This window comes from Prunus persica, chromosome G1, assembly GCF_000346465.2.
Source record: "Prunus persica cultivar Lovell chromosome G1, Prunus_persica_NCBIv2, whole genome shotgun sequence".
Lineage (NCBI taxonomy): Eukaryota > Viridiplantae > Streptophyta > Magnoliopsida > Rosales > Rosaceae > Prunus > Prunus persica.
In genome coordinates this window covers 24,872,339-24,889,013 of record NC_034009.1, presented here as the reverse complement: position 1 = coordinate 24,889,013, position 16,675 = coordinate 24,872,339, and the positions used below count along the sequence as shown (strand labels likewise).

Below are 16,675 nucleotides of genomic sequence, written 5' to 3'. Positions count from 1 at the left end.
AGAACACATAATTAAAACAGCCTGGTAAGGGCTGTACAAGGGAACGAAAAAGGAGTTTGTTTGATAAGAAAGAGTTTGTGCTTAGTTAACAAACATCGAGTTTGGAGTGAAAAAAAACCTTTCAATAAAAATGACTGCCCATCAGGTCAGGACTCAGGACAGACAAACATGCACCATCCACTTCAAAGTTGAACAGAGTCACAAAACATACTTATCTGCCATGCTTTGCAGAATAAAGTCGAGGAATGAAGTCAAAATCATTTCTTAAATAACTCTATTGAGACCTATCTGTCAATCCCACAATACAAATACAAGATCAACAATGCAAGGAGCTTGTGGTCTGATTGAATGATAAGTCTTAAATATGTGACTGCACGCATGCTCAAAAAGTTTATGCAATGGCTTTCTCCACTTGAAATTAAAAGCACAAACTGATTATCAAGTACATTTTACAACATTCAGATGCATCAAAAGAAGCATACATAACTTGTGCTCAGTGCACAGAGTTTTAACTGCCAGTAACCATAACTGAAACCAACAAAACCCTCATCGAAAGAAATAACATGGTACAATTCCCATTTGAAAATAATACAATTCCCATTTGAAATCAACTAAGTGTTTCCGTTGAAGGAAACATTCATAGCTACATCCATGCGCTAAGCAAGAACGAAGCCAGGAAATTACATTAAAAATGACACTGGAAAAATATCAGAGTATATAAGCCAGGTAGAAGAGGAGCGGTCCTCTGCATGGGGCTTTAACCCAAATAGCGAGTCACAGATGACACTGCCACTAGAACAGCAATCTTCATAAACCGCTGCACAGCTGGAACACTGATCGATAGACATAATTCATCACATGACTGGAACAATCAACACAACACCGCTTCAAGGCAGCATATGAGTGCTTCCATGGGCCAGCAAAGAGTTTATGGAGCACGATGGCAAATGCTTAGTACAACAAATAAGTCACCTTTCCACTTTGCTCTTTACAATTAGTTACTCCTACTGTTGAATGCGCTGGTAGGCTACCTCACATCTGAGTCAGATGCCAACAAACTTCACAGCCTAATATTCACAGGCGAATCACCCAACAAACTCATAAAACTTTTATTTGTGCCAGAGCCAACAAAAAGAATCACCATTAACAAAACTTCATGCCCCGGACGATGGATGCAGAACTTTGCGTATAATGATCCTTCATCCCTCAAATTTCCATCTCCTTTGTTTTTATTTTTTACAATATTTTTTTTTCTATTCATCTTGAAGCAATAGCAGTGGGCTCAGAGCTTCAGATGAGATACAAACAACCAAAGTTGAAGTCAACCAATTGGGCTAGACCCAACAAAGTCACTTGACCAAGCAATACGAGGTAAAGGAACCATAATCTTAAAGTTTGTCATGATTTTTCTTGGTCAGATGCCCTAGTTACCACTTGCAATTTTCTTTTCCATAACATGAAACCAGCAGATCTACAAAACGAATAGTATCTAGCCATGTTGACCAAAGCCATAATTCTGTTCATGGAGAATGACAGACTTGGATGGACCATACTTTCTATCCTGCCTCTCTTGAGACTTATGCCCCTTCCCACAATCTGAGCAAAGCTTTTCCAGACAAAATGTTTCCTCATACTCATCATCCGTAATGCACCGACCACACTGAACACACCTCCCTATGCAAAGTGTGCAAGCCCTGCATACCTGAGTTGGATGTCTTTTCCCTGGACAAACCTCAGCAGGGCAATCATAAACCAGCCTCAGGTTCTGACATCTAGGGCACATTTCAATATCAATGTCGCTATCATCATCATTGGGCAGATAAAAGTTCCCTCTGTGATAAAAATGCAGCTTTCGGGGATTCTGCTTCATTTGGCTATCAGTGCCCAACAAAAATTTCAGCTCTTCAAAATGCTGCTGTGTCACACCATAGAGTCCACCAATTCGTAAATGCTTCAGATCTTGTGCACCCTTAGACTTGAAAGCCTTTAAGTTATTCACGATGCCCTCAATACTGAGTTTAGTACACCCAGGCACACTCAACTGCATAAATGAAGGAAATGCTTAGGAAGGTCATTGAATGAACAAAACCATTATGTAGAACTAGAAGAAAGTACTCCATTCTCATAAAGAATGATAGAGTGAATTGAGCAGAAAAAAAAGAGGTTCTGGATTTAGGCATAAGAAAACCTGAGCTACCAAAAAAATTCAGTGCCAGAATGGCTAATGGGGTTTCAAACCATAAGGAGCAAGATACAGAAAAAGAATGGGAGAGAAAATAGAGAATAAAACACAACCCAAAACAGTCGTCAGAGCATTAGGATAGTACACTACTTCTTGGTTTGTTCCATTTAATAACTGCTAAGCCAAACGCAACTTAGCACCAAGATCTTAGTTTGGTATATCTTCCATGTATGTCTTGTAACAACTCCATTTAATATAGTCATGAACAGATGACTCAAAACATTAACAAATGAGATTTGACCTTCAAACTTGGTCATGAACAGATGACTCAAAACATTAAAAAATGAGATTTAACCTTCAAATCCAGAATAGGGAAGGGGAAAAAGTAAACCTCAGCTAGGGATTTATTCGATTTAGTTTATTTCAAGCTTACTATCATATTGGGGTTAAGATATGACACTGTCAACAAGAAATGAGTGGATCTCTATTCCTAACTGTACATTCATGTGGAGGTAGAATGCAGGCACATTTGCTTGAAAATATAACTAACCATTGGTTAAAAAGTGTATCACATCCATTGGTAAAAGACAAACTTGCAGGCAAAAGATACCACGACCTATCATCTGGACAACTTGCAAAAGCAATTACTCTAAATTAAGTATTACGCATAGCAAAAACTACGATTCCAACTTCATCAACGCAAAGAACAGAGGATAACCACCTCTAGGGGGACTAAGCTGCATTTTATAGATAAAAGAAAATATAAAATATCTCAGCAACAAACTGTATACAGAAAGTCACTTTGAGCACAAAGACCATGAAGTCTAAGGTAGAACATTAATAACAAAAAATGATTTCTTTTAGAGAAATGTGGTCTGGAAAAATATACTTCCTATAAAGAGACAATAATTAATAAAACACTGACAACAGTTAAGGTAAAACGGACCAAACATTTAGGAGTCAGTCCATAAGCCATCAATGATAAAAGTCATACTAACCTTGGCTAGCCTAGGATTACTTTCAAGCACACGCTTCAGACCATCATCAGTGATCTTAGAGCACTCCACCAGGCTCAAGCACTGCAGACTTCCTTGAGCCCTGTTCGTTAACTGCAAAAGAATATCATCGGTAATCTTCTCATTCAATGGTTGATCTATGTGAATACTTCTCCACAAAAGGGGGTCACCGTGAACAGTTGAACGGAGAGACCTGCAAACTTTTTCTACAACAAAGAGATCCCGTACACCCAGATAACCAAGGGCAAACATCAAAGCACAAGGAGGAGTTCCTCCATCTCCATCTTCATCAGTTAAAATCCCATTTCCATCCTGAAACTCTACATTTTTCTGATTGGAAAACCCACAACTTTCGTTGCCAAAATTCAAAATGTCAGCCACTGCACAAGCTGATCCGAAACCACCGTGGCAGGAAGCATCACCAACTCCCTTCTCTTTTGAACACCCAGCAAATCCATTTGCTACATTAGACTTGTGATCAACCCCAATATTCCCAGGGAAAGCGTGGAACCTCATAGCATTATTCCAAAAAAAATTCAATCCTGCAAAAAGTTCATAATTACCATTACTTGTCCCCACATGGTGCCTTCCGTAACCACCATAGTCCACTTCCAAATCCTCAAGCCAGCCCGATATCGCCGTAAACGTGGTACTCATATCCATGCCGAATGGGTCCGAAGGCAAAAGATCAAGAATGTCATTTGAAACTGGGTCCTGTAAGCCACCCCTATCACATCTATCAAAGAAATCTTCCACTTGCCTGTTCGAATGCCATGGCCTACCGAAACCATCTCCATTCCTTTCTGGCATACCCTCCACGAGGTACCCATTGGCAATCCTCATTGGTGAAACCAAATTGTCCTCAGACAGATGTCCGGGAAAGATTGGTCGATAAGAAAAATTCAAGGCCATTGAATATACACCACAACCCAATTTCTCTACTATACACAAACCCTAGATATCCTAAACACTTTTTCTCTCTCTCTTTTTTTTTTTTTGGTTGGTTTTCTCTGGAAAGAAACAAGGGGAAGATCTAACAAGCAAACCCTCAATTTCTGATGGCAAACTAAAACGACGCCCAAAAATTTCACGGAGTTTCTTGAGAAGAACCTAAAAGCAGCTAGAAGGAAACGAAAATGAAAACAAAGGTACCGAAATTTATCTACAGGATAAGAATCAAAGAATTTACTCTTTTTTTAAATTTTTTTACTCAACTAACCTAGGGTTTATACGAAACAAGGAAAACAAATATTGAATATAGAACAGATCAAAGTAGCAATATTTTAACAGAATGAAAGCAGAAATTAATAATACGAGGGATAATCAAATGAATAAAAAACGAATCGAAACAATTACCACAACCCTAATTTGCACATACGAACGCAATCGACAAAGCCAAGCCTCTTGGTACGGAACCCTCACAGAAGAAGAAGAAGAAAAAGATAAAAACTTTTTGTTCGATTCGACGGAAACTCTAGTGTTTAAGAGATTTTGGTCTTTTCCTGAGGTGGGAATCGATCCGAATAGAGGACGAGCGCTTGTCGATCGAGTTCAGGGAGAGAGACAGAGAGAGAGAGAGAGAGAGAGGGGACGAGAGGGAGACGAGGACGAGAAACGCCGAGAAAATTGAATAAAACTAAAGAAATAGTAAAAGCCCGAGAAAAATATTGAAAAAAGAGAGATAAAGTGAAGGGTAACGGTGAATTGTCCAATTTAGGACAGAGGGACGTGGGGAGAAGGACACGTGTCGGTTACGGCGGGAGAATAAATTCTTGTTGTTTCGCTCTGATTCTGAAGATCACAAAGCCACAAGAGCCTCCCCGTCCATTTTAAGTCTCTCCCCCCTACCCTTTAAATTAACTTTTAACTAAATTAATCACTCACTTTTTATTTATTTTTAATACAAGCGATATTGTGATATTCTAACACGGGACTGTGGTTAGGACCGGCACTAAATTGATACATATGGGAGAGCCAATTGGCATAATTTTCCAACCATTTGTGAATTGTTACATATTATATATTTTCTTTTAGACAAACTATTGGTGGGATAGAAAATCAAACCTAGAAAACTTTGCCTCTTCGAGTCAAAAAATAATATTCTTAGTCACATGAGCTAAAAACTCTTGTTTCTTAATCTATTCTTTTGTTTTGTAGGATTTAGATTTGAACTTGGACTTGTATTTGTGGCCGTCTGATCTCGATCGTGTGGAGGGTAAATGGGTCATTGTGGGTTTACGGTTTGGTGGGTGAGTGTGACTTGGAGAGGGAAGATAGAGGAGGTTGTGTATGTTTGGGAATGCGTTGGTAGAGTTGTGTTTGGGTCTTTGTGTCCAAGCGGTCAGGGTTTGGTGACGTGTGACCGGGACCCACTTTTACGCGTGGTAGATTTGATTGGGCTTCGTTGGCTTCAGGATAATCCGAATCCGACTTCTTTCACAAGTTTTTTCTTCTTCTTTTTTCCCCTTGGTCATATAAACCACTTTCGCAAGTCCTTTTCTCTTCTGGGTCATAAATGACCCCTTCCACAAGGTTTTTTGCTTCTTCTTTTTTCGTAACCCCCTTTCAGAAGTTTTTTTTTCTTCTTTTGAGCAAATCCCTTCCAGAAGTTAGGACCTTTTTAAAAAAAAAACCATTTTCTCTGTTAATTAATTTATTTGTTTCTTTATTTATTCCTGCGGTATTTTTTTAATGAATTCGGATCCGTTGCTCTCATAGGTGGGGTTTGAAAATAGAGTACACGCTTAATAACTTAGTTGTATATAGTCTAACCAGATATAACTAAACTACGTTGAGTTTTGTATAATTAGAAGGAGAATCTTTATGTGAAATGTGATATACAATGTCATACGTGTATTATTTACTCAAATCAACGTGTTCTAGGAGGTTTTGAGCCAAGATCAAAGGGACTGTACAGATATTATTTTTTTTGTTGATTGGTCATTATGATTGATCTTCACTTAAAAGAGCAAAAATTAAAGCATATAAATAAATATAGAATATTTTATTCCCAAGCAAACAGAACACAGTGCATGAAGCCCAAGTGCCAAGAATTCTTCATAACTTGGTGGAGTTCTCAAAGAAGATGCTCCTCCTCTCCACGCATCTCTCAAGGAAATCCATAGATACAAGGCATCTCACATTTTATGCCAATAAACAAGTCCATTCTCCGTTGAAGCACCAAAAATGCTTGTGTCATTTCTGGTACATTTACACGGCATATAACGCATGAGAGAGAGAGAGAGAGAGAGAGAGAGAGAGAGAGAGAGAGAGAGAGAGAGAGAGACAGACAGACAGACAGACAGACAGACCGAGTTGGAATAAACAAGAGAAATTATCAATAGAACAGCTGAATTTCAGAGTCAAAGTCTGAAACAATTTCACTATCAAACTATTTCGTTTTTTATTGTCTTGAATCAGAAGTAAGCAGCAGCAAAAAGGCCGAACATTAACTACCAAATCTCAGTTTAGTCACTAGGGAACCAAAATTAAATCATCTAAAATTCTGCAACATTTAAAAAGAGAAACCAACCAAAAAATTGGATCCTTTAAGCTAGTTCCTAGACTTTTTTCTCGACTTAGATGAAGAAGGCTTGGATGGCTCTGCAACTGCATTCTGAGAGGCTCCTTTGGAGGTAGTTGTTTGGTTTGATTTTGAATTTGAAGTGTTGGATGTGGCACCAGCTTCATGTTTATCTCTAGCTACGGAACCCTGAGAGCCTCTTACCTGAGCCGCTCTCTTATCCTTTCTCTTAGGCCTGTAGCTTGACCTTTCTCTCTTGGGGAGCCACCTTTCTGGATCTGGTGGTGGCCCTGGGTTTGCAGGGTCAAACCCTTTAGGATACTTTGGCTTTCTCTTTCTCTTTTTCTTTGACTTGGCCTTACTCTTCCCCTCTTCATATGTCTCAGTGATCCTAACATGAGAAATTCCCTCATCATGTTTAGCCCCAGATGTCTTCTCCAAACTATTCACATCGACAGCCTTCAAACCTGGTAAAGGTTTCAGCTTCTTTTCATAAGCTTCTGCTTTCTTAACATCCACACGAGCAACTGTAGTTACAAGCCCAACCAATGCTTCCACACTTCCATGGCTTTTCACAAGCTCCTCATATAGACGGGCAGCATCCTCTTCTCGGCCATGCCTGAGCTTGAAGGAAGCAGCCTCTTGCATTAAAACAGTAAGTTTGTTGTCCTCGGTCATGGCATTTGACCACCAGTTGATTGCAGCATCAAGCACGGCAGCTGCACCATCAATGTCGCCGGCACGCTCTTTAAGAGACACAAGAGTAGCAACAGTCGCAGGCATGTGCTGGATATCAGGTATCTTAGCAAGGGACTCAGCTGCAATATGAGGATGGCCAGCAGCAGCTGCAACCTGTGCCCTCGCCAGGAGAACAACCTTGGACTTGTCAGGAAACTTCTCTGAAAACTGCCCTAAAATGTCTTCAGCTTTCCCAGCCTTGTTTTCTCTTACAAAAACTGCAGCCTGAAGTAATGCAGGCGTCACACTGTCAGGAAACATGTCTGGCAGTGCAGCAACAAGTTCTCGAGCCTGGAAATTTTCAGCAATAAATAGATGTCAGCAAGGGGAGCTGGGGCACCCACAACGGCTTACTTTTGTTATATATTCACTGTATAGTGCTTGAAAAACATAAAGAGCTAACAGAAAGACCTGATCCATTTTATTTGCATGGAGAAGTAAAAGGACCCGATTCACATATATTGATTCTCTTTGTTTTGAAAAAAGCTTCAAGTCTACTCCAGGAGCAAGGTGGAAGTTTTGTTTGTCTTTTTCTCTTAGTCGATCAAATTTCCTTAGGCCATCAGAAACATCTCTTGGACCTCTCAAAGCAATGAGGTTGTTGACTGCCACAGCAAGTGATAACTCATCTGCCAGATCTTGTTTAATAATGTCCGTGTAAGCTTCAATGGCCTCTTGTTTGTGCCCAAGAAGCTGTTGGAAGAAGCTAATTTGCATTAATGGCTATTGAATTTTCAACTTTGCAACAAGTACAGAAATGAGTACAAAATTACCTGCTGAACATAAGCCAACTGGACAGATATCGGCGCCAATTCATTTTCTATTTCGTCTTCAGGGAAGTTATCGGAGACCATTGTTTCCTGGCCAATTCTGAGAAACCAAGTGCATTACTTCCACCAGTTCATTCTCACTTTAACACAAGAGTTTTTTTAGCAGAATAGGTGAGATGGCATAAATACAAATAAAGGGTGCTTGGTAATAAACTGATTTGTGGTTATAAGGACATCATTAAAGGGTGATGTCAAACTAACATACAAAAACAATTGATGAGGAAGGGCATAATCAACATTTGAACATAAATTAAGTCTTTATAAAGGGCTTAGTGGAGAAAAAACAAGATCCACACAGCAAACCTTAAGCAGTTGTGACGCTAGGTTGAGTTGAGAGGATAAGTCTGTATGCCTTAATGCTGTCGAGTAAATCCATTGGGCTAAATTTTTCATTAAGAGATAGTCTTTATAAAATAATAATAATAATAATAATAATAAAAGTCAAATAAATGAAAAAAAAATTGATGCCCACCCAAAAGTTTAAAATGTTGCAATAAAAATTAAAGAGTGAGAAATAATACTAATAAACATAATACAAAGCCGTTACTTCCTGAAAATATCTCCTCAGTGTATCATCAATTTCAATAAACAAAAATGGCATATTACCTTCTGGCTACAAGCAGGAGCTGTTCAGCATCTGTGTACTTATTCAGTTCAATGAGAGAACAGGCACTGTTGTATGCCAGCTCAAAGCTGTTATTTGCTTTAACCCCAAGTTTGTCCATCATGCGTTTCACTTCAGAAGCCCTCCCAGCTGCAACCAAACCAGCTACAGAATTTACCTCTACAGACTCAATCTTGGGCTTCGGAAGGTTCTGATATATATCAATGCAAGCATCCATCTTGTTTAAGCGAAATAATATCTGGGATTCTAATAACATGGTTGCAGAACTTCTCTCTTGGCTTTTCAAGGACTGAAGAGCTTCATCTAACTTGTTTTGTCTGTATAAGCAGTACGCCTATTTAGGAATAGAAAAAGTAGAAAAGAACATTAATGAGAGACATCATGTATGTATTTACAGTATTATACACAAGTAACATGCAACCAGGACCATTGGATAAATTCGATAATGGAAATCCTTCAGATAAGTGGGATGCATCATGTAACATTGTTTTTATCAGAATAACCACTTATTGAGTAAGAGAGCAGGCATTTAATAATGTGCAAACAGAAGAAGAAGAAGAAGAAAAATAGACAAACATGCTAATTGGTTTTCAACTTTGAATAAATTCCTTTTAGTAAAAACAATTGCAAATCATGCATCACAAGAAAGCACAAACCTAAGAACAGAAACACTCATACTTAATTTCTAGGAAATATTCAATCTACCGACTGTCCAGCAATAAAAAAAACACAGAACCTGCAACCGTCTGAAGAGGACTTCTATGTTTATTCAACTCAACTGAACAAAGCACCAACCCACATCTTGTAAGCATACATAACCTGCCATTATTTTACTTTATTTCCTAAACATTTCAGCACACGAGAATGTCTTTAGAAAGTTAGAATTGTGATAATTTTGTTGAGCATGCATAACCTGCCGTTATTTTACTTTATTTCCTAAACATTTCGGCAGACGATAATGTCTTTAGAAAGTTAGAATTGTGATAATTTTGTTGAGCATGCATAACCTGCCGTTATTTTACTTTATTTCCTAAACATTTCGGCACACAATAATGTCTTTAGAAAGTTAGAATTGTGATAATTTTGTTGAGCATACATAACCTGCCGTTATTTTACTTTATTTCCTAAACATTTCGGACCAAGGTACAAGTATTCATCATGCAAACAAAACAGAATTGCAGCTCAACAAAATAATCACAATTCTAACTTTCTAAAGACATTCTCGTTTGAAATCTGAACCAGACCTCGATTAATATTCTCATGCACATTCACACAACTGCACCCCTGAAAATTTTTATCATATCCGTACGATAATTGTCCGAATAATACAATGCAGCGAAAGTGTCTCAATAATAAACCAACATTTACACACACAAATATGCATAAAGATATACAGCTAACTGCTACGGAGTGGTTGAGGTTACTAAACCTCGAAGAATCTGAAATCCGCAGGAGGACTCTTAGAAGATCGAATTGTGGAAAGGGCGCCATCAACGTCATCGGCCTTCACCAAGGCCACGACCTTGCACCGAATCGCGTCCTCATCGCCACGGGAAATTGAGAGAACTGCAATTCATTTCGAAAATCAAAATTACGTAATGTAATGAAAAATGAAATTTCAAAATTCGGGGCAAAAATACGAAATTAAATTAACCTTGATCTGCAACTCTGACGGCTTCTTCGAATTCAGATCGCTCGATGTGCCTATTAAGAGAGGCGAAAAGATCTTCCAGTGAAGGCGGAGGCGGCTGCGGCGCGGGGGCCTTCTGCTTGTCTCTGGCTCTCGGAGGCATGGATTTTCTCGCTGGCCAAACAGAAGAGGGAAAGGTGTGCGGATGTGAAGAGAGGTTTCGGCTGAGTTTTGGTTTCGACTAAACTCGACTGCTCTTTGCAGGTGAGGTTCCCAGCGGGTCGGGTATGGCCCAATTAAACTAACCCATTCCAGATGAGGAAGGGAGAGTCAGCCTTTAGGCCCAATTTGAGGCGACTGTCTGCGAACAACACGGCCCGTGTAAGAGTTCCTTTTTTAAATGGAAAAACTACATGAACTTGGACCAAAGTAGAAGCCGATCTTTTACGGAATTACACTGATGTTGTCTTCCACTTATAATGATTTAATATGAAATTTTGACGAATTTATAAATTGTTATATAACTAAGGAAATTTGTAGAGAGAAATAATGAGTACCAGAAGACAATAGAAATTCTATATGTACTAGAATCCAACTTAACTGATCACTGTAGTTAAATACAGTGAATTTACGAAAATACCTTTATTTTTAACTGTTCAACCAGCTTCTTATCTTCCATTGCATAGTAAAATCACGGTTTTACTCTTGGCTGATTGTTTTGTGTTTTCCTATTTTGCCCCATTTTTCCTTCAAATCTAATGATGCGGCTGTTTCTTCTTCAGAGGCATCTGGTTTGATTTCAACTAGCTAGTTCGACAACTTCAAGGGTAAAGATGGGAGAGCTGGGTTGGTTTTTCGATGTCTACATCTGGAGGCTTCGACTTTTTTACAGACCCATCTACCCAAACCATCAGTTTTGGTTTCCATTGTTCACCGACTTCCTTGTCTTCTTCATTTTCGATTTGAAGATCAATCTCCATCTAAACTCATCTCCGTCTGCTACTTGCCTGGCCTTAGCCTCTGATCTTTCATCCGTGTTTTCTTAATCCCCTGCTTCTGTGGTTAGTTCTTTTATCTTAACCTCTATTGAATTTGATTTTCATTCATTGTCTTTTTCCTTTTTTATTATTGGGGTTTTTGTCAATCTATGAGTTAATAATCATGTTATTTGGGTTTATCAATTATATTGTTTGATAATTAAAATATAAAAAAAAAGAGCTTTCTAACCCTAAACCGTCTAATATCTGAGTATGTTGTTGAATCTTTTGGGTGTTTTGCCGAGGTTAATTTTAGGGTAGAGCAATAGATTGAAACATCTTAGCATGTTGTTGAATGTTTTGAATGTTTTGAGTTATTGAGCTTTGTTGAGTGTTGTTAGAATATAGATTCGAACCCCTGTGTTTTTGTGAATACAGGCAAATATAAAATAAGTCTAATGACGTTGATGACTGATGGAGAGAGAAACATATAGGAGAATAGTATCTGTATAGAGTTCTTTTTTTAATTGAAATTATGATTTGGATATGTGGTAGGATTGATTTTTGATTCAATTGATGAACTGAGTATGTGTTATATTAAAATTGTCACTATGGTTATGAACCAAACATCTTCAAGCTTTAGTAATTTTTTTTAAAGAAAATTTATGAACTTCACATGTTATTTTTTTTGTTAACCAAACTTTTGTAATGTGCATTGTCTTTAATTCTTATATACTATCATGGCTGAATGTTGAGAATAGTATCTGTATAGAGTTCTTTTTTTCATTGAAATTATGATTTGGATATGTGGTAGGATTGTTTTTTTATTGAATGGATGAACTGAGTATGTGTTATATTAAAATTTTCACTATGGTTATGAACCAGACATCTTCAAGCTTTAGTAATTTTTTTTAAAGAAAATTTATGAACTTCGCATGTTATTTTTTTTGTTAACCAAACTTCTGTAATGTACACTGTCTTAAATTCTTATATACTATCATGGCTGAATGTTAAATGATTTACTCTGTTTCATACATTGGGATTGCCCGTTTTATCGTATAGTTATGACATGTCAAATGTAAGTTTATCAGTTTCTAATTTCTAAAGGCAAAAGTTATGTTGCATGGTAAATTTGTAGTTCAACTATTTCATTTCTGTTTTTGAGATTTTGGAAGTCATTGTTTAGACTGTTGTTTATGAAAAGTTTGATGATTTGCAGCATTAGTGATTACAGACAATTAAAGCACCGTGATTATCATTTATAGTTTTGTCTTTGGTTTTTCCTTTTGTATTTTGTAAAAATTTATTTTAGTTAGAAATCTTGATTTCCATTTTAAAAGTTTTGTTATAGAAAATACAAAATCAAAAACTCATTTGAGCCTTTCTAGACACCGCCATTCTTGGTGTGCCCAAATGGTATACTCTTGAACTTATTGGAATGGTTGTGGTCAGGGCATGCATTCTTCTGTTGGATCGGTTCACTGTGGACCTGATTTTGTAGAGGGCAAAATGTGTACTGTTGACTATTAAATAATGAGTCTAATTTGAGTTATTTAATGAGTGGAGTCCAATGTTTTCTTGATTCATTAATAAAAGCCAAAATAAGAAGCAAATATATTTAATGAGTGGAGTCAAATGTTCTTAACATTGATTGGATTTTACCAAGATTCTCATAATGTTCAAATAGGGATTGATTTGAGATTGGGAGTCTTACACTCTAGGTGGTCCAAACCTCCAAGGAGATTGGTTCCTATGAAGTTAGGTCAAAGGCCAGTACATGAATAAGGTTCAAAGTCAATGCTCTATATAGTTGTTTACACATAGAATCAAGTTAATTACTTGATAGAATAATAGATATTTGTGATTATGAAGTTGTTTACATAAAACTAAATTCATGTTGGTGTTAAAAATATGAGTAGCATTTTAGATAGTGATGAAAATTTTGTTATCTCTTTAGTCTTCTCAGCCTGTGATATCCTATACTTCTCTTTAATCTTCTCTTTAGTCTTCTCTTTAGTCTTAGTTGCACTAAATTCATGTTGGTATTAATAATAGCTAGAAATTCCTAGCATTGTTGTAAACAATCAGTTTAAGTGGAGGATTATTGTATGAAATTTGGTAAACAAATATCTAGAAATTAGCTTCATAGTTTCTTAGGTTCCATTTAATTTGGTATTTATTTTTGTGTGATATATTTCTCTTAGGGCATGTCAAATGGTAAAGCTGCAAGTAAGCCATCTATTCCACGACATAATGCAATAGACTTATTCCAAAACATGAGTCTATTGTTTTGATTGAGTGTTTTAGTGTTCATATTGAAGTCATTTTTAAACTATATATCCCTAATTGATGATAATTCCTAATATTTTTAATTAGTTGAAATTTTTATGATGAGTTATTGGATGAATGTTGATGATTTTATTTGTGGATAATGATTTATTGGATTGGATTAATATTGATGATTTTGTGTGTGGATAATGATTTGTTGGATTAGGTGACTATATATGATTATTTGATTTGTTAGAATTTAGGGTTTATGATTTGTTGATTAAATTTTGTGATGGACTTCTTTTCCTCTCTTTGTTTGTGCATTTGTCTTAGGGCCAGTTTGGCATTGTTGTGTTATGAAAATAATCGCTATCAGATTTGTTGTGAGAGAAATCAACTGTGAGAGAAAGCAGTTTGGGGCTTGGTAAAATTTTTATCAAAAGTGTTGTTGGTATTGATTTTAGGTGTAATTAGAAAATGATTGCCGCATAATCATTAAACTCAGCGCCTCTTCAAAACTGATTCCTGCATAATCAGAAAATGAAAGTACCTCATTAGCTGCTTTCCCTTATAGCTTTCTCTCATAGCAATTTTTAATAATAAATGATTTTCTCACAATTTACCAAACGGGTTGGGCTTCTCAAAATTTTTAAAAAATCACTTATTACTCCAAATAAGTAATGCCAAACTGGCACTTAATTAAATTTGTTTATAAAAAAAATGATTTGTTGATTAATTGATATGATTGTTTGGTTTGATTGATTCATGTGTATGACATAAAAAGTTAGGAGCTGCATTTGGAGCCTCATTTATTTAGCTTGCGAGCTTGATTTACTTCCGCAGGTTTTCATTCTCTTCCCTCTCCATCTCTGATTTTAATCTATTGGTTTGGAAAAGCTCATATTCAAGTAATTTTTAAACTCTAAATCCCTAATTGATGATAATGCCTAATATTTTTAGTTAGTTGAAATTTTTTAATGAGTTATTAGACGAATGTTGAAGCCTACAAGTTTTCCACATGGTTAAAGCCTACAAGTTTTGAGTCTAAGGCAAGAAGGAGAAGAAGGAAAAGAAGGAGAGAAGAAAGATGAAGGAGGAGATGGTTAAACTGATGATGAAAAAGATAGGTGAAAAGGGAATAAGAGGAGAGCATGTGTTTTGTAGAAATGAATAGTGAGCAGAAGAATATATTCTCTTTCTTGCCCAAATTGATTTATTTGCTATTTTAATGATAACTTTAAATGATACATCTTTAAGAACAACTTATTATTATAATTACTAAATTGCTAATGTTTCGAATTACTTAAGTTTTATCTATAAATTTTAATTGATGTATAAAGTTAAATACTTTTGCTTTATCAATTTGATTATTTGGATTGAAAACTATTAACGAAAATTGTTTCATTTTGAATAATATATTTTTAAAATTTTATATTCCGTATTTTAATAAATTATCTATTAATTATATTGCTTTCATGGATTCAATCGTATTGAAAATAGTATTAAACAATTTTATTTAAATTAAGATATACATGTATATGTGTTAGGTGATTAAATTAATTTTTTACAACTTTTAATTCCAGTTTCAGTTCTTTTTGCAAATAATTAAAAATTTCTTCTTAAAGACCTAAACTCTAAACCTTAACAATTGCTTTTGACTAAACTTTTCTATTAACAGACAAAACCAAATTTGTATTCTTATTTTACATACTTTGTAGACCCATTTTTGTATTGCGTATAAAAGAAAAAGAGATTATTGCATATGAGAGAGAGAGAGAGAGAGAGAGAGAGAGAGAGAGAGAGAGAGAGAGAGGACCACAACATAAATATTAGTTAGAAGTTTGAAAATCTTTTATACAATTTGAAACAATTTATTCATTTACAAAAAATATAAAACAAATTTACTTTTTGGAAATCTTTATGGGCAATTGACTAATTCTTGATAACCATTTTTTTGGGGGGGTTTTTTTTTTTTTTTTTTCCTTTTAATCCTTTTTAAACAATTATTAAAACAAAAGAGAATCTCACTTTTATTAATTATAATTTAAGATAATAACAAAAGATTCACAAGTGGGCTTTTTTTTCTTTATCTATATGTCATAATAAATTTTACTCTATACTATCAAATATTAACATTTACTCAACATATATGAATTACACAATGATATACCTCTTTGTTAACAAGTATTAGTTCTAGAATAATACACATTTAACATCAAGTTTGCATATATGCCTATAAAATCGTTTATTTTAGAGAAAACCCTTTTTCTTAATCTTCCACATTTTAATAGATTTATTATTTGCTTATGTTAGTTTGTTATTACAAATGTCAATCATTTTTCTCATAGTTTTTCTAAACATAGATACTTTTATATATCTACAAAAACAATCATTCATTCTAATCTATATCATGTCTTTACATAATATTCCAATTTATCTTCTTTTTTTCTCAATGCTTATTTATTTAATTCATGCTATTCTCCTTTTTGTTCAAATACAAAACCAAAATCATTTTTATCAAACAATTATCCAAATTTTGTATTTTTCTTTATCGTTTTAACTTAATTCTGTTCTCCTACTTATGTATTTTAGGTTGTTGTGTCATCCCGCTTTTGCATATGTGTACAAGTCAGTATTTTCTAACTTTAAAAAAAACTGTGCATAACATTTATAACTAATTGATTAGCAAATATTATATCATTTGAAGATTCGCATTTATATAATTCTATCATTATATTTCTACATTTATTTTGCATTCTTAGAATTTAAATTTTATTAATTCTATCATTTGAAATATTACTTTGATATATATATATTTTTTTTTTTCTTTTATAGACATCAACCTGTTTTTAGGAAATTGAAATCTTCGTTCATGATGTCGAAGAG

The 16,675-nt window shown here is 35.4% G+C and overlaps 2 protein-coding genes and 1 long non-coding RNA gene across 3 annotated transcripts; 1 reads left to right on the top strand and 2 right to left on the bottom strand.

Moving 5' to 3' along the window:
* On the bottom strand, positions 391 to 4,860 carry LOC18791552 (F-box protein SKIP14). Its single transcript, XM_007222190.2, has 2 exons — positions 3,181 to 4,860; positions 391 to 2,041 (listed from the first exon to the last, which is right to left on the bottom strand). Exons 1-2 carry the CDS (start codon positions 4,108 to 4,110, stop codon positions 1,490 to 1,492), a joined length of 1,482 nt encoding a protein of 493 aa, XP_007222252.1. The 5' UTR covers positions 4,111 to 4,860; the 3' UTR covers positions 391 to 1,489.
* LOC18788147 (signal recognition particle subunit SRP72) lies at positions 6,520 to 10,959 on the bottom strand. The gene is made up of 6 exons (XM_007225087.2): positions 10,569 to 10,959; positions 10,344 to 10,480; positions 8,896 to 9,248; positions 8,233 to 8,329; positions 7,871 to 8,152; positions 6,520 to 7,750 (listed from the first exon to the last, which is right to left on the bottom strand). The coding sequence occupies exons 1-6, from the start codon at positions 10,705 to 10,707 to the stop codon at positions 6,752 to 6,754; spliced, it is 2,007 nt and encodes a 668-aa protein (XP_007225149.1). The 5' UTR covers positions 10,708 to 10,959; the 3' UTR covers positions 6,520 to 6,751.
* Positions 11,166 to 15,045, top strand: LOC109946535. The gene is made up of 3 exons (XR_002269669.1): positions 11,166 to 11,240; positions 11,327 to 11,605; positions 14,574 to 15,045. It is a non-coding gene; the product is annotated as an uncharacterized LOC109946535 (long non-coding RNA).